The sequence below is a fragment of the Papio anubis genome, chromosome 15, assembly GCF_008728515.1.
Source record: "Papio anubis isolate 15944 chromosome 15, Panubis1.0, whole genome shotgun sequence".
In the NCBI taxonomy this organism is placed as follows: Eukaryota; Metazoa; Chordata; class Mammalia; order Primates; family Cercopithecidae; genus Papio; species Papio anubis.
In genome coordinates this window covers 21,380,862-21,393,312 of record NC_044990.1, presented here as the reverse complement: position 1 = coordinate 21,393,312, position 12,451 = coordinate 21,380,862, and the positions used below count along the sequence as shown (strand labels likewise).

General features: G+C 43.3%; 1 protein-coding gene across 15 annotated transcripts in view; it reads left to right on the top strand.

Annotated features, from left to right (window-relative positions):
• EPSTI1 (epithelial stromal interaction 1) overlaps positions 1 to 12,451 on the top strand; it is a 308,217-nt gene that overhangs the window by 32,439 nt on the left and 263,327 nt on the right. For 14 of the 15 annotated variants that reach the window (XM_031655815.1, XM_031655810.1, XM_031655809.1 and 11 more), the window contains one exon: positions 5,596 to 5,669. The exons of the other annotated variant lie outside the window; for it this stretch is intronic. In XM_031655815.1, coding sequence (XP_031511675.1) covers positions 5,596 to 5,669 — 74 coding nt within the window. The remainder of the gene's footprint in view (positions 1 to 5,595; positions 5,670 to 12,451) is intronic. 15 annotated transcript variants of the gene reach the window in all.

Below are 12,451 nucleotides of genomic sequence, written 5' to 3'. Positions count from 1 at the left end.
TAAAGAAGTGCTTTAACACTATCTCATTGGATCTATTATATCAACCTCTTGGAAGGGAGGCATAGAGAGTATTATTATTTTTATGCATGAATTGGATGGGTTCAATTATTTCATTTCTACTAAACCCACATGAATGAGGTTGCTGGAGAGAAAAACAAATGTGACTTTTGTTTTTTCTTTTGCCACACCACATTTCTGAGATTTCTTCTCAGCTGGGTCTTTCACAATGCCCAATGCCCAGCATTTTTTTTTCTTTGCATTGTAACTGGGGACCAACCCCAATTACCAAGATTCTTGCTGGCTTTATATTCTTCTTATACTCTCCTTTCATTTGCAGCACGTGACCTTGTCTCTTACTTCATAGGAAATAAAGGCCACTGGCCTTAAGTATCTTTATTTTTCTCTTTTCTTACTCTCCCTTTGCTGCACCTACCCCCATCCTATCTCAGGAGGAATCAGAAGGTCCCTTTCCTCATTGGTACCATAGATTCTTCCACCTGTGTTCACCACGTCATCTTCCCTCCTATCTCCCTAGGGACCTTGCTTCTCCATCAGTTATGCTCCCTTTCTCCTCTCACTTTCTTGTTTGTTTTGTTGTTTGTTTTGTTTTTGTTTTTCTTTCTTAGGATTTAATCTGACTCAAATCTCTCACAGTAAAAACAAATTTTCTGTGTAGTGGTCTGCTTTCAACTCCTCTGTCCTAAGCATTATGGTTCAAACTTCTTCAAAGACTCCTCTACCACATTTGGTTCCCAAATGTCACTCTGTGGACTGACTCTCTAACGATCACCTGAACCAAAGAATCTGTATTAAAAAAAAAAAGTTCCCCAGGGGATACATGGCTCAGCTAGCTTAAGAATTTACCTTCTCTGATTCCTTTCCTTCTCTGATTCCTCATTTGTTGGTAGGCTGAGTTTGGCTTTTCTTTCTAATGCTTCTCTGGTTCTAATCTAACTAAGATCACCAATGGTGTTCTTAATTGAAAAATCCAGCTGGGCAGAGTGGTTCATGCCTATAATCCCAGGACAGTGGGAAGCCAAGAAGGAAGGATTGCTTGAGCCCAGGACTTTGAGACCAGCCTGGGCAACATGGTGAACCCCCGGCTCTTAAAAAGAAAGAAAGAAAAGAACCCAGGAAAGATTCTTAAATTCCTCACTTATTTTTGCTTTGTGTAAAACTAAATATTAAGACTGGGTGCAGTGGCTCATGCCTGCAATCCCAGCACTTTGGGAGGCCAAGGCAGGCCAATTGCTTAATCCCAGGAGTTCAAGACCAGCCTGGGAAACATGGCGAGACTCCATCTCTGCATCTCTACAAAAACACATATATTAGCCAGGTGTGGTGGTACGTACCTATAATCCCAATTACTCAGGAGGCCGAGGCATGAGAATCACTTGAACCTGGGAGGCAGAGATTGCAGTGAGCCCAGATGGCACCACTGCACTGTAGCCTGGGTGATACAGCAAGACCCTGTCTCAAATAAATAAATACATACATAAAATTAAAATTTAATATTAACGATTATAAGTACCCTGTCCTTCAAATTCCACCCTCCTGAACGTCCCTGGGAACCTTTTCTTCTACTCATTTTTCCACTGTTGATGCTTACCAGATCCCATCCCTTGGTCTCCTCTGATACTGCTGGGCCTAGGCCCCTCTCCTTCGGTGAAAAATTCCACATCTGAGGATTTAGTTATTGTTTGTGCTGATTTCTGCAGTCCGTATCTTCAGGCCAGACCATATTTCTAAATTCCAGAACCATATATTTTACCGCATGCTTGATATTTCTCCCTAAATATTCCACAAATATACCTCAAATCCAATAAATTCAAAATCGAACTCATAAGTTCATTCTGATGCTCTTAAATGATAGTAATCTTAGACTCTTCCTCCTTTTCTTACTCGTCCCATATCCATATCGTCATACTTCCTATTATTTCTGTCCCTTAAGTTTTTCTCAAGACTGTCCTTTCTTCTCTGTCCCCTATACCTGCTGACTTAACTTGGGGCTCATAATTTAAGGCCTAGATTACTGTGAGAATCACCCCAGGGGTTCTTGTGTATTTGTGGCCCTTGCTGCAGTTTAACCTCCATGTTGTTATAAGAGTGAGCCACTTCCTTTCCTGTTTAATATAATGGCTTACTGTTGGGTTTCAGAAAGTCCACACTCCTTTGCTTGGCGTATACGTTCCTATATAATTATTCCTTCTTACTTTCTCAACCTTATCTTCTACTTCTTTCTATAAACATTGTTCAATTTATCCATGAGTTTCCTGGATTTCCTTGAGCTGACATATTCTCTTGTGCCTTTGTATATTAAAAATGTAAGTTCTGGGCCGGGCGCGGTGGCTCATGCCTGTAATCCCAGCACTTTGGGAGGCCGAGGCGGGCGGATCACAAGGTCAGGAGATCGAGACCACGGTGAAACCCCGTCTCTACTAAAAATACAAAAAATTAGCCGGGCGCGGTGGCGGGCGCCTGTAGTCCCAGCTACTCAAGAGCCTGAGGCAGGAGAATGGCGGCAACCTGGGAGGCGGAGCTTGCAGTGAGCCGAGATCGCGCCACTGCACTCCAGCCTGGGCGGCAGAGAGAGACTCCGCCTCAAAGAAAAAAAAATGTAAGTTCTGGGAACGCCACTTTCCTATCCGGGGTTACTACCAGCCCATGGTTGTCTTTGTGCAAATTAGAGACCAATTCTGCATTCAGGCAGTCAATTCTGTGGGTGCTCAGACTGCTGATAGATAGTGTCTTTGTGTGACACAGAAAAACATACCTCCTCTGTGCTAAAGCAGCCACATGCTGCAGTACAAATCTTGGTGAGGTGAACAGTGGCTCTATCTTTCCTTTCCTACCCCCCTCCCACCTGCTGGGACCCCCTGGGCTGAACAACCCATATAATGGAGTGTAGTAACCCTGTTCCTACCTTCTCCTCCTCCTGAAACACTCTTGCTTAAGATTGGATTAGATTTAGAATTTCTATCTCTCATTAGATCCATGGTATTTATCCTTTTATTTAGTCATCAGTTCTTTGGGGAATATGAAGAAAGCTGTGAGTCTACTCTCCATAGAAGGAAGCACCCTCGTAACATGCAGCTTACCGGAAGTTAGAAACCATATTCCCAGTGTTATTCAACTTCTGGGCTCTCGTGCTCAGGATGGAGTCTAACACTAAGTAGGCACTGAGTGTGGAACTTTTGAAAGCATTTCCTGACAATCCATTTAAGTGCTTTTTCTACATTCTTACTATGTTATTTGCAGACTGCTCTCCCCTAATGTGTTTAGCACACTGCCATTATTGCTTTCTTGTCTGTGTCCCCAACGAGGCTGTAACATTTTCCAGAATGGGCACTGCTCTGTTCGTACCTCTATTCCCAGCATCTAACATGGTACCAAGCATATAACAGGCATTTGATATGAATAGGGATTGAATATAATTTTTCAACTACTCCAGAAATACTACTACTACTACTTTTTTTCCCCCAAAAATACTTCTCCATCAACTATTAACTTCTGAGGCATGTCAGACCTTTTTTTGTGTGTGAGATGGACTTTTGCTCTGTCACCCAGACTGAGGCAGGGCACTATCTCGCTCACTGTAAGCCCGGCCCCGGGTTCACGCCATTTTCCTGCTCAGCTCCTCCCGAAAGCAGCTGGGACTACAGGCGCTCACCACCATGCCCGCTAATTTTTGTACTTTTACTAGAGACGGGGTTTCACCATGCTAGCCAGGATGGTCTTCATCTCTGACCTTGTGGATCTGCCCGGGCCGGCTCCCTAATGCTGGGATTACAGGCTGAGCCACCAAGCCCGCCTTTTTGAGATGGTTTTGTTCTTGTCGCCCAGGCTGGAGTGCAGTGGCGTGATCTTGGCTCACTGCAACCTCCGCCTCCCGGGTTCAAGTGATTCTCCTACCTCAGCCTCCCGAGTAGCTTGGATCACAGGTGCCTGCCACTATGACTGGCTAATTTTTATATTTTTAGCAGAGATGAGGTTTCACCATGTTGGCCAGACTGGTCTCAAACTCCTGACCTCAGGTGATCTGCCCGCCTCAGCCTCCGAAAGAGCTGGGGTTATAGGCATGAGTCACTGTGCCCAGCCATAAGTAGACTTTTGTTGGATACAATTTAGCTACTATGTGACTGTGAGTTGGAATCTATTAGCGAAAAGGTTAAAACCAGTGGTCTTAATTTCTGACCTCGCTAAAGGAATCCAGCCTTTTGTCTCTAGCTGTTTTTGTGGCTTTCTCACTGTTCTCTGAGTAGCTTTCTGAATACTGGTTTAATCAACACTTACTGCTTGTTTGCTGTCTTTCACCCTTTGAGATCCACCGCAACCCCCCCAGTCCCCACCCTGAAGGGCAGGGAACTCATCACCATTGAACACTTTTGTGCTCGTGAGTCAGGATTTTTTCCTAGACTAGAATCATGTTTATTTGCTTTTATAATTTTCCATTAGTTTGCCTCCTAGAATTCTGTGTTTCATTAATAATCCAGTTGCTTGCCTTATAATTGATTCTCTTTGACTGTAGTAAATTTCCTTTAGTTTTTTTTCTGAAACCGAAATCATCCATTTTGCCTTTCAAAATGGGACTAGTAATTAGTTTTAAGTGAATGAAGACTTTCATGGAAATGAACAATACAAGCAGGTTTTTCCTTTCTTTGAAAGATGGAACCAGACTTATGTTTGGGCTTGAAAGTGATGATTTCCATTTTTCTCCTTTCACAGGTCCTCTTCTGGGCAAATCCAATTTTTTATTAAAGTAAACCCAGCTGCTTACTGTCTCTCTTGGATTCATTTAAAACTTCATGATCCTCCTGGATAGTAGAATGTGTTTCAACTCCCCATTAAATTTGTTGTCTAGGAATTTTACTTGTTTTTCATAGGTCATAGCAAGTTAAAAAATGACAGTGTGTCATGGTGAGCAAAAAGCAAATGTTCCTGGGTTATTTAAATTGGATTAAAATATGCCAGAGCCATGGTGACAGAAATATCAAATATGAAGCCCTTTATCTCCAGGCTCTCCAAACAGCTAATTTAAAAAAAAAAAACTATTTTCTATTCAAGTGGATGGCTTCTTTTATGACATGTGCTGTTCAGTCCCTCAACAGCTTTAAGTATCTGATTCTAAGTCAGAAGGGAGTTGGGTTGTCTTATTGAAAATCTCTTCCTGAATACTTAGTAGAATTTGGGTGTATATATAAATTTTGTATGAGCTATTTAACCATTTATTATAATTTTAATTTAACATACTTGGTATGGAAATTTCATGTTTTCATTAAAACATTTTGAAAGCACTGCTTAAAAAATAAATGTTGCTATCATTTGAACTAAAGAATAAAAACGCAAAATACTGGTTCTGTGATTATACCAATCAAGTTGGGAGAGGGGAGCTGTGGAAAGAACTTGGAGCTCCTGGCTTTCAGTCCAGTGCCCGTGGGTCTGACAGGGAATACCATCTTGGAGCCTCTGGCAGGATACTGTGTTAGACTATCAAGGCTGCTTGAACCTTAGGATTTTGGACCTTGGGTAACTTTAGCATCATGGCTGTGCTTAAAGCATCTTTAATAAGTTATGTTTTGATATTTGCAATTTCAGAGCAATAAACTGGAGGAGAAAAAAAGACTTCAAGAAAACCTTAGGAGAGAAGCATTTAGAGAGCATCAACAATAGTAAGTTAATGTTTCCAGAACTTTGTGCCTTTATAGGCAGATTGTTCATACAGGTTTTAAATTCAGGTGATGGTCACTTGTCAAAGCACCTGGTATTGGGTTATTGGCTGTGATATTAATTATGTAATTGAACTCTGTCACCATGTAAGTAAGGTGGGAGTCATGTCTACTCACCAAAGTATCCTTTAGTAGTCAATAACACTAAATTTGAGAAATTCTCCATTATAAATAACTTGGAAGACTTGATCCTTTGGTGATCCAAGGTACTTCTGCTTATGTTGACTTCCAGGATACCAATATAAGGAACAGAGTGTTTGCGCTGAAGTGCCTAACCAGAATCTAAACTGACCAGGGATTTATCTAATGGACTGAGGGCTATTATACACCTGTATTTTTTTCTAGACAAGAATTGAGAAGTCATTTAGTAGTTATTGGCAAAACTCTCCACTGGTGGTCATACAGCAAGGTAATTTGCAGTATGATTTGTGAACAACAGCAGCTAATAGATACAGGGCAACTACTACATGCTTTATAACGCAATCTACTTTGTTATGTAGGCTTTAAGGATACGCTCATGTCCTAACTCTTGGTAGCCAGGTTACCTGCACATTGATTAAAAGACAAAACCAAAGAATCCTATTTCGGGCCCTACATTAATTCTACTTGTTTTTTTTTGTTTTTTTTGTTTTTTTTGTTTTTTTTGAGACGGAGTCTCGCTCTGTCGCCCAGGCTGGAGTGTAGTGGCCAGATCTCCGCTCACTGCAAGCTCCGCCTCCCGGGTTCGCGCAATTCTCCTGCCTCAGCCTCCCGAGCAGCTGGGACTACAGGCGCCCACCACCTCGCCCGGCTTATTTTTTTGTATTTTTAGTAGAGACGGGGTTTCACCGTGTTAGCCAGGATGGTCTCGATCTCCTGACCTCGTGATCCGCCCGTCTCAGCCTCCCAAAGTGCTGGGATTACAGGCTTGAGCCACCGCGCCCGGCCTAATTCTAAATGTGGTAGAAATAGAACCAAGCAGATCTGGGTTCAAAGTCCTAGCTCCCACTAAAACTCTTCGAATGTCAGCGTTCTTTGTTTTTTTTTTTTTTCTTAAATAGAGATCGTATCTGTCTTATAGGCCATTTGCAAGAATTACATAAAATATGTAAATGACATAAAAGTGCCTATTACAGGCACTTGAAACGATCCTTCTTACAGAGGCCCTTGTTGAGTAGGCTCATATAACTTTTATTTTATGGCTGTACATGAATTTCTGGTCCCACCAGAACCAGTAGTGGGCGCTCCACTTTCGTATGAAATATTCACTGCCTGCCTCCTGATCTCTCGCTCCATTGTTGTTCCTTGTTTGCAGAATTTAAGATCACTCACATGTCGGGGTGAGCGTATTTGTGACACCCTCCAACATATTCCTCCTCCTCAGCACAGTATCCTCTGATTTCTCATGCTACTAAAATTATCCTGCCACTATCATAAGCAGCCCTTTCTTGCTTTAAGATTCAGAGGCAGGAATGGAAGAGAAGTTTCTCAACCCGCTGCTTGCTCCTTAACAAGTTAAATACTGTGTTTCTGCTACCCAGGCCAGAAAATAGATGGGAGATGGGATTGGGTAGGATGAAAGTGTTGGTAAGTGATGTCATCCTCCTTACCTAAAAGGAGCCTCTCTCTAATTTTCATCACAGAATCCTTAGCCTGTCTCTCTCCACTCTTCTTCTAAGGAAGGCATTTGAGTGAGGAGCTAGTGGGAAACTAAGGAGCTAAGCACCAGGAGAAACTGTCTGTCTTGCGGAGATATGGTGGGAGGAAGGCACTAGATGACGGCTGTGAATGTATCATTGCCTCTCCTCTCATGGGTAGAGAATGAATGAGAATTTATTTCGAGACTCAGCCTGAAGAGGTGAGAGAGATTAGGGGCTGGGCTGGTGGCTTTGTGTCCGAAGTTGGTTCCTTCCAGTGGGTTCTTGGACTCACTCACTTCAGGAATGAAGCCGCAGACCTTTGTGGTGAGTGTTATAGCTCTTAAAGGTGGCACAGACCCAGAGAGTGAGCAGCAACAAGATTTATTGTGGAGAGCAAAAGAATAAAGCTTCCACAGTGTGGAAGGGGACCTAAGCAGGTTGCCACTGCTGGCTGGGGTGGCCAGTTTTTATTCCCTTATTTGTCCCTGCCCATGTCCTGCTGATTGATCCATTTTACAGGTGCTGATTGGTCCATTTTACAGAGTGCTGATTGGTGCATTTTACAAATCTTTAGCTAGCCACAGAGCACTGATTGGTATGTTTTTACAGAGCACGGATTGGAGCATTTTACAAACCTCTAGCTAGCCACAGAGTGCTGATTGGTGTGTTTTACAGTCCTAGCTACAGAGTGCTGATTAGTGCATTTTATAATCCTCTTGTAAGACAGAAAAGTTCTCCAAGTCCCCACCTGACCCAGAAGTTCAGCTGGCTTCACCTCTCAACTTTGGTAGCCTAGAGTCACAAATGAGAACAAATGTCATTGTCCTATGACATACTAGTTTTACATCAGAAGAGGGAAGACCTACTTAGCAGTGAGGGGCCTTGGGCACAGGACTGGATAGTTGAATGGGTTCATTCTCTGGAGAGTTCTAAATACGGCAAAGTAAAGGATAAGATTCTTGAAGTTTTAAAAGACTTTAGAAGTTGTGCGTCCAACCTCCTTTCTTTTATAGTTCTAGCTTCTTGAGTCTTAGTAAAACAACTAAATACAGAAGATCAATCACTCTTTTTTCTGTAAAGAAAAAAAAAAACTTTGCCCTCAGCCACCCAGCCTACTATCAGTGGAGCTGAATTCAATTACACGCACATTTCACTCTTGCTCTTTCTTCTGCTTGTTGTAAAAGTCCCAGGTAACCAAGAAAAAGAGAGGTTGGCTAAAAATGAGAAGGATCTCAAATTGATTTTTAAAGCCTATTGAGAAACACGAGAAGAGGTATATGCGTGAGGTTCTTCTTTGAAAGAGTATTGTGTTTTGAATTACTTTTGAAATTAAAAGACCAATAGCTCATGAAATAAGCAGCAATTGTATAGTTAGAAACATAAAAGAGATTTAGAAAAGATGGATCCTCTATATGACAAGTCTTTGTCATACCTTCTTAGAATCAGTTTGTGGGGGGAAAAAAACATCTAGGAAAGCTCTTTGGATTTTTTTTTTTTTTTGAAACGGAGTCTCGCTCTGTTGCTCAGGCTGGAGTGCAATGGCTCAATCTTGGCTCACTGCAACCTCCGCCTCCCGGATTCAAGTGATTCTCCTGCCTCAGCCTCCCAAGTAGCTGGGATTACAAGCGCATGCCACCACACCTGGTGAATTTTTGTATATTTGGTGGAGACGGGGTTTCACCACGTTGGCCAGGGTAGTCTCAAACTCCTGACCTCCAGTGATCCCCTTGCCTTGGCCTCCCAAAGAGCTGGGATTACAAGTGTGAGCCACCGCGTCCAGCCAGCTCTTTGGATTTTTAACATCACAAAGGTTTTGCCAGACCAACCAGACTGCCTACCCCCACCTCCCAAATTAGTTTCTCCTGAAACTGTCAAACGAAGGAACACAAAATAGAAACACGCATAAGAAATTCTTTCAAACCAGTCAGTACTTTGCTAGCTTCACCATGCTGCAATGTGTGATTCGCACAGCAGACCAGGAATGATACCGTTTTCTGTAGAGAGGGCAACCATGGACTTGAGCGGATTGTAAATCCAAGTTGCTGGAGAGAAAGCTCATGATAGCGACCTGGGACACCACCATGAGAATCTTAATGTGCTCTTTCTTAACACCTTGTTCTTGACTTCGTTCATTTGCTTCTGATTATTTTTAGTGTTGTCAATTATTTAGCTAACAGGCAGAAAACTAGGCTTTTATTGACATCCAAAGGGACTCTCCTGAGTGTAATAATGAAGGCAGTTTATCGAATGCCTGTGAGGTTGCTTTCTAATTGTACGCATTAATCTGCCCGTGCAAGCTGGCTGAAAATACACAAGCAGATTGCACATGCAGATGGAGCACACAGGATGGTTTTTATGGAAGGACCTCTGGAATGTACTTTTGCAGTACTGTCTTTTCCCTAAAAATCAAATGACTGTGACTGTTTCAATGAGCGGCTGAGAGCAGAACAGATGAATGGTGCATTAAGTCTGCTACTCTGGCTGGGGACAGACTCCAATTTCACAATTTAGAATTCGTTTTAGGATTCTTGAGCCTGAAAACAGGGTAGAAATCGGCCGTTAGCCTTGGTCTAAGTTTCAAGGTTATTTTTAGTCTCTGTAATTATTTACTACTTATAAAAATTCATGTGTGATACCTTTGGGTGGACTATTCTATTAGGTAGAAGATGTGAAGTAACCGTTGATAAGCCTTTTTAAAAAAACAATCATAGGATTTTATGATTTCGGTTCTTTAAAACATGGGGTAAAATAAATCTCAGCATTTTATTTTATTTTATTTTATTTTATTTTTATTTTTATTTTTTTTTTGAGACGGAGTCTCGCTGTGTCTCCCAGGCTGGAGTGCGGTGGCGCGATCTCGGCTCACTGCAAGCTCCGCCTCCTGGGTTCACGCCATTCTCCCGCCTCAGCCTCCGAGTAGCTGGGACTACAGGCGCCCGCCACCACGCCCGGCTAATTTTTTGTATTTTTAGTAGAGACGGGGTTTCACCGTGTTAGCCAGGATGGTCTCGATCTCCTGACCTCGTGATCCGCCCGTCTCGGCCTCCCAAAGTGCTGGGATTACAGGCTTGAGCCACCGCGCCCGGCCAAATCTCAGCATTTTAAATGTTAATTGGTAATTTGTTGTTGGTGGTGGTGGGGTGTAGTCATCTTTCCAATTGTGTTTTTTTGGATGAGTATTAAGACAGGTTTGAATTTTGAGCCTATTTAACCAGCTAGGGTAGGAAAATGAGTGAAGCAGGACAGATGCATTTTGTGTGTGGGTATTAGGAAAAAGTGTTCTTTTAAGAATTTTCTGGAGATGTAAGAATTGGCTACATTTTAAACATTAACAATTTAAAATTCATGTCTAATAACCACTTGATGACCAAAAAAGAAAGGTCTCTCTCTTCTGTTTTTTTTTTGAGATGGGGTCTCATTCTGTTGCCCAGGCTGGAGTGCAGTGGCTCAATCTCAGCTCACTGCAGCTTCTGCCTCCTGGGTTCAGATGATTTCTCCCACGTCAGCCTCCCAAGTAGCTGGGGCTATAGGCACTACATGCCCAGCTAATTTTTTGTATTTTTAGTAGAGATGGGGTTTCACCATATTGGCCAGACTGGTCTTGAACTCCTGACCTCTTGTGATTCACCTGCCTAGGCCGCCCAAAGTGCTGGGATTACAGGCATGAGCCACGTGCCTGGCTCAAAGCCTCTCTTTTCAACCCTTAAAAATAACAGATTCTCACTTATCTCTTCTTGATCTGGGAAAGACCTGGAAGGGGTAAGAGTGTCTCTATAGATGCAAATTTACCCCACAAAAGACAGCTTTACAGGGCCATTTCAAAATATGTCAAAGAAATATATTTTGGGGTAAAATATTTTTATTTCCTTCAGAGTCTGCTTTCTGTCATGTGATGCTGTACCAGAGTCAGGCTGGAATTTGGTATCTTATTGCCACAGAGAGCCTGTTAGGGCAGTCTGTGATGTCTATTTTAATGTACTGGTTAGTTGTGCCTAAACTCCAAAAGGGAGGGAGCATTTAGAACTTGGAATTTAGTTTCTCTTTTAGTTTTTCTTTCTGGAATTCACTTGGTTACAAGGGGATCCATTCAGTCTGTTGGGGGCGCTTGGGATTTCATTTTTTGTTTACATATTAAATGTAACAGATTATATATTCATATGGTTTAAAAATACAAAGTGCTTTGTTCTTTTAATCAAATAGAGTAATAAGAAGCTGCTATGAGGCTGAGTGCTGTGGCTCATGCCTGTAATCCCAACACTTTGGAAGGCCAACATGGGTGGATTACCTGAGGTCAGGAGTTCGAGACCAGCTTGGGCAACGTAGGCAGACCTCATCTCTACAAAAAATACAAAAATTTGCTGGGGGTGGTGGTGCATGCCTGTAGTCCCATCTTTTGCTGAGGTGGGAGGATCGCTTGAGGCCAGGAATTTGAGGTTACAGTGAGCTATGATCATGCCACTGCACTCCAGCCTGAACAACAGAGCGAGACCTTGTCTCGCCGATAAAAAGAAAAAAAGAAGCCACTCTGGAGTTCCTGCAGAGAGCTTGGTGAGAATCGGAGCATGGCCACTTCCTCCATGGCCCTCCCAGGAAAGCTGGGGTCCAAGCACAAGCGAACCTCTGCCCTGCAGGCACCTGGAGCCCTTGCCATGGCTGTGCACCAGCAGGGCCCAGGCCTTGATGCAGAGAAGGACCCCTCTCTCCACTCCACCTCTTTGACCATCAGGCAGCCGCCTCTGGTCAGCCCAGACCCAGCTGGCTGCTGGGCTTCCTGACCTAACCGTGCCTGGCCTAGACGAAGCCTTCAGGATGCAGCCCCTTTGGGTGGTGCTGGTGTGTAGGGTGGGAAGCCTGGCAGCTGTGGGAACACCGTGGAGAGCGCTGTGGGGTGAGGCCTGGAAGGCAGGTCTGCAGATGGACCCGACTCGGCCACATCTGTAGGCCTAGAACCCTGCACGACCGAGGCCTGGGGTGACCATTCTGTCCCAGTTGGGTGAGGCCTGCCTCATTCTTGATGACAATGGGCCAAGCAAGGCCTTAGTGGTCCAGAAGGTGAGCAGAGCCCTGATGGATGAAACTGCTAGAATCCACCAGGCAGGGTTGATC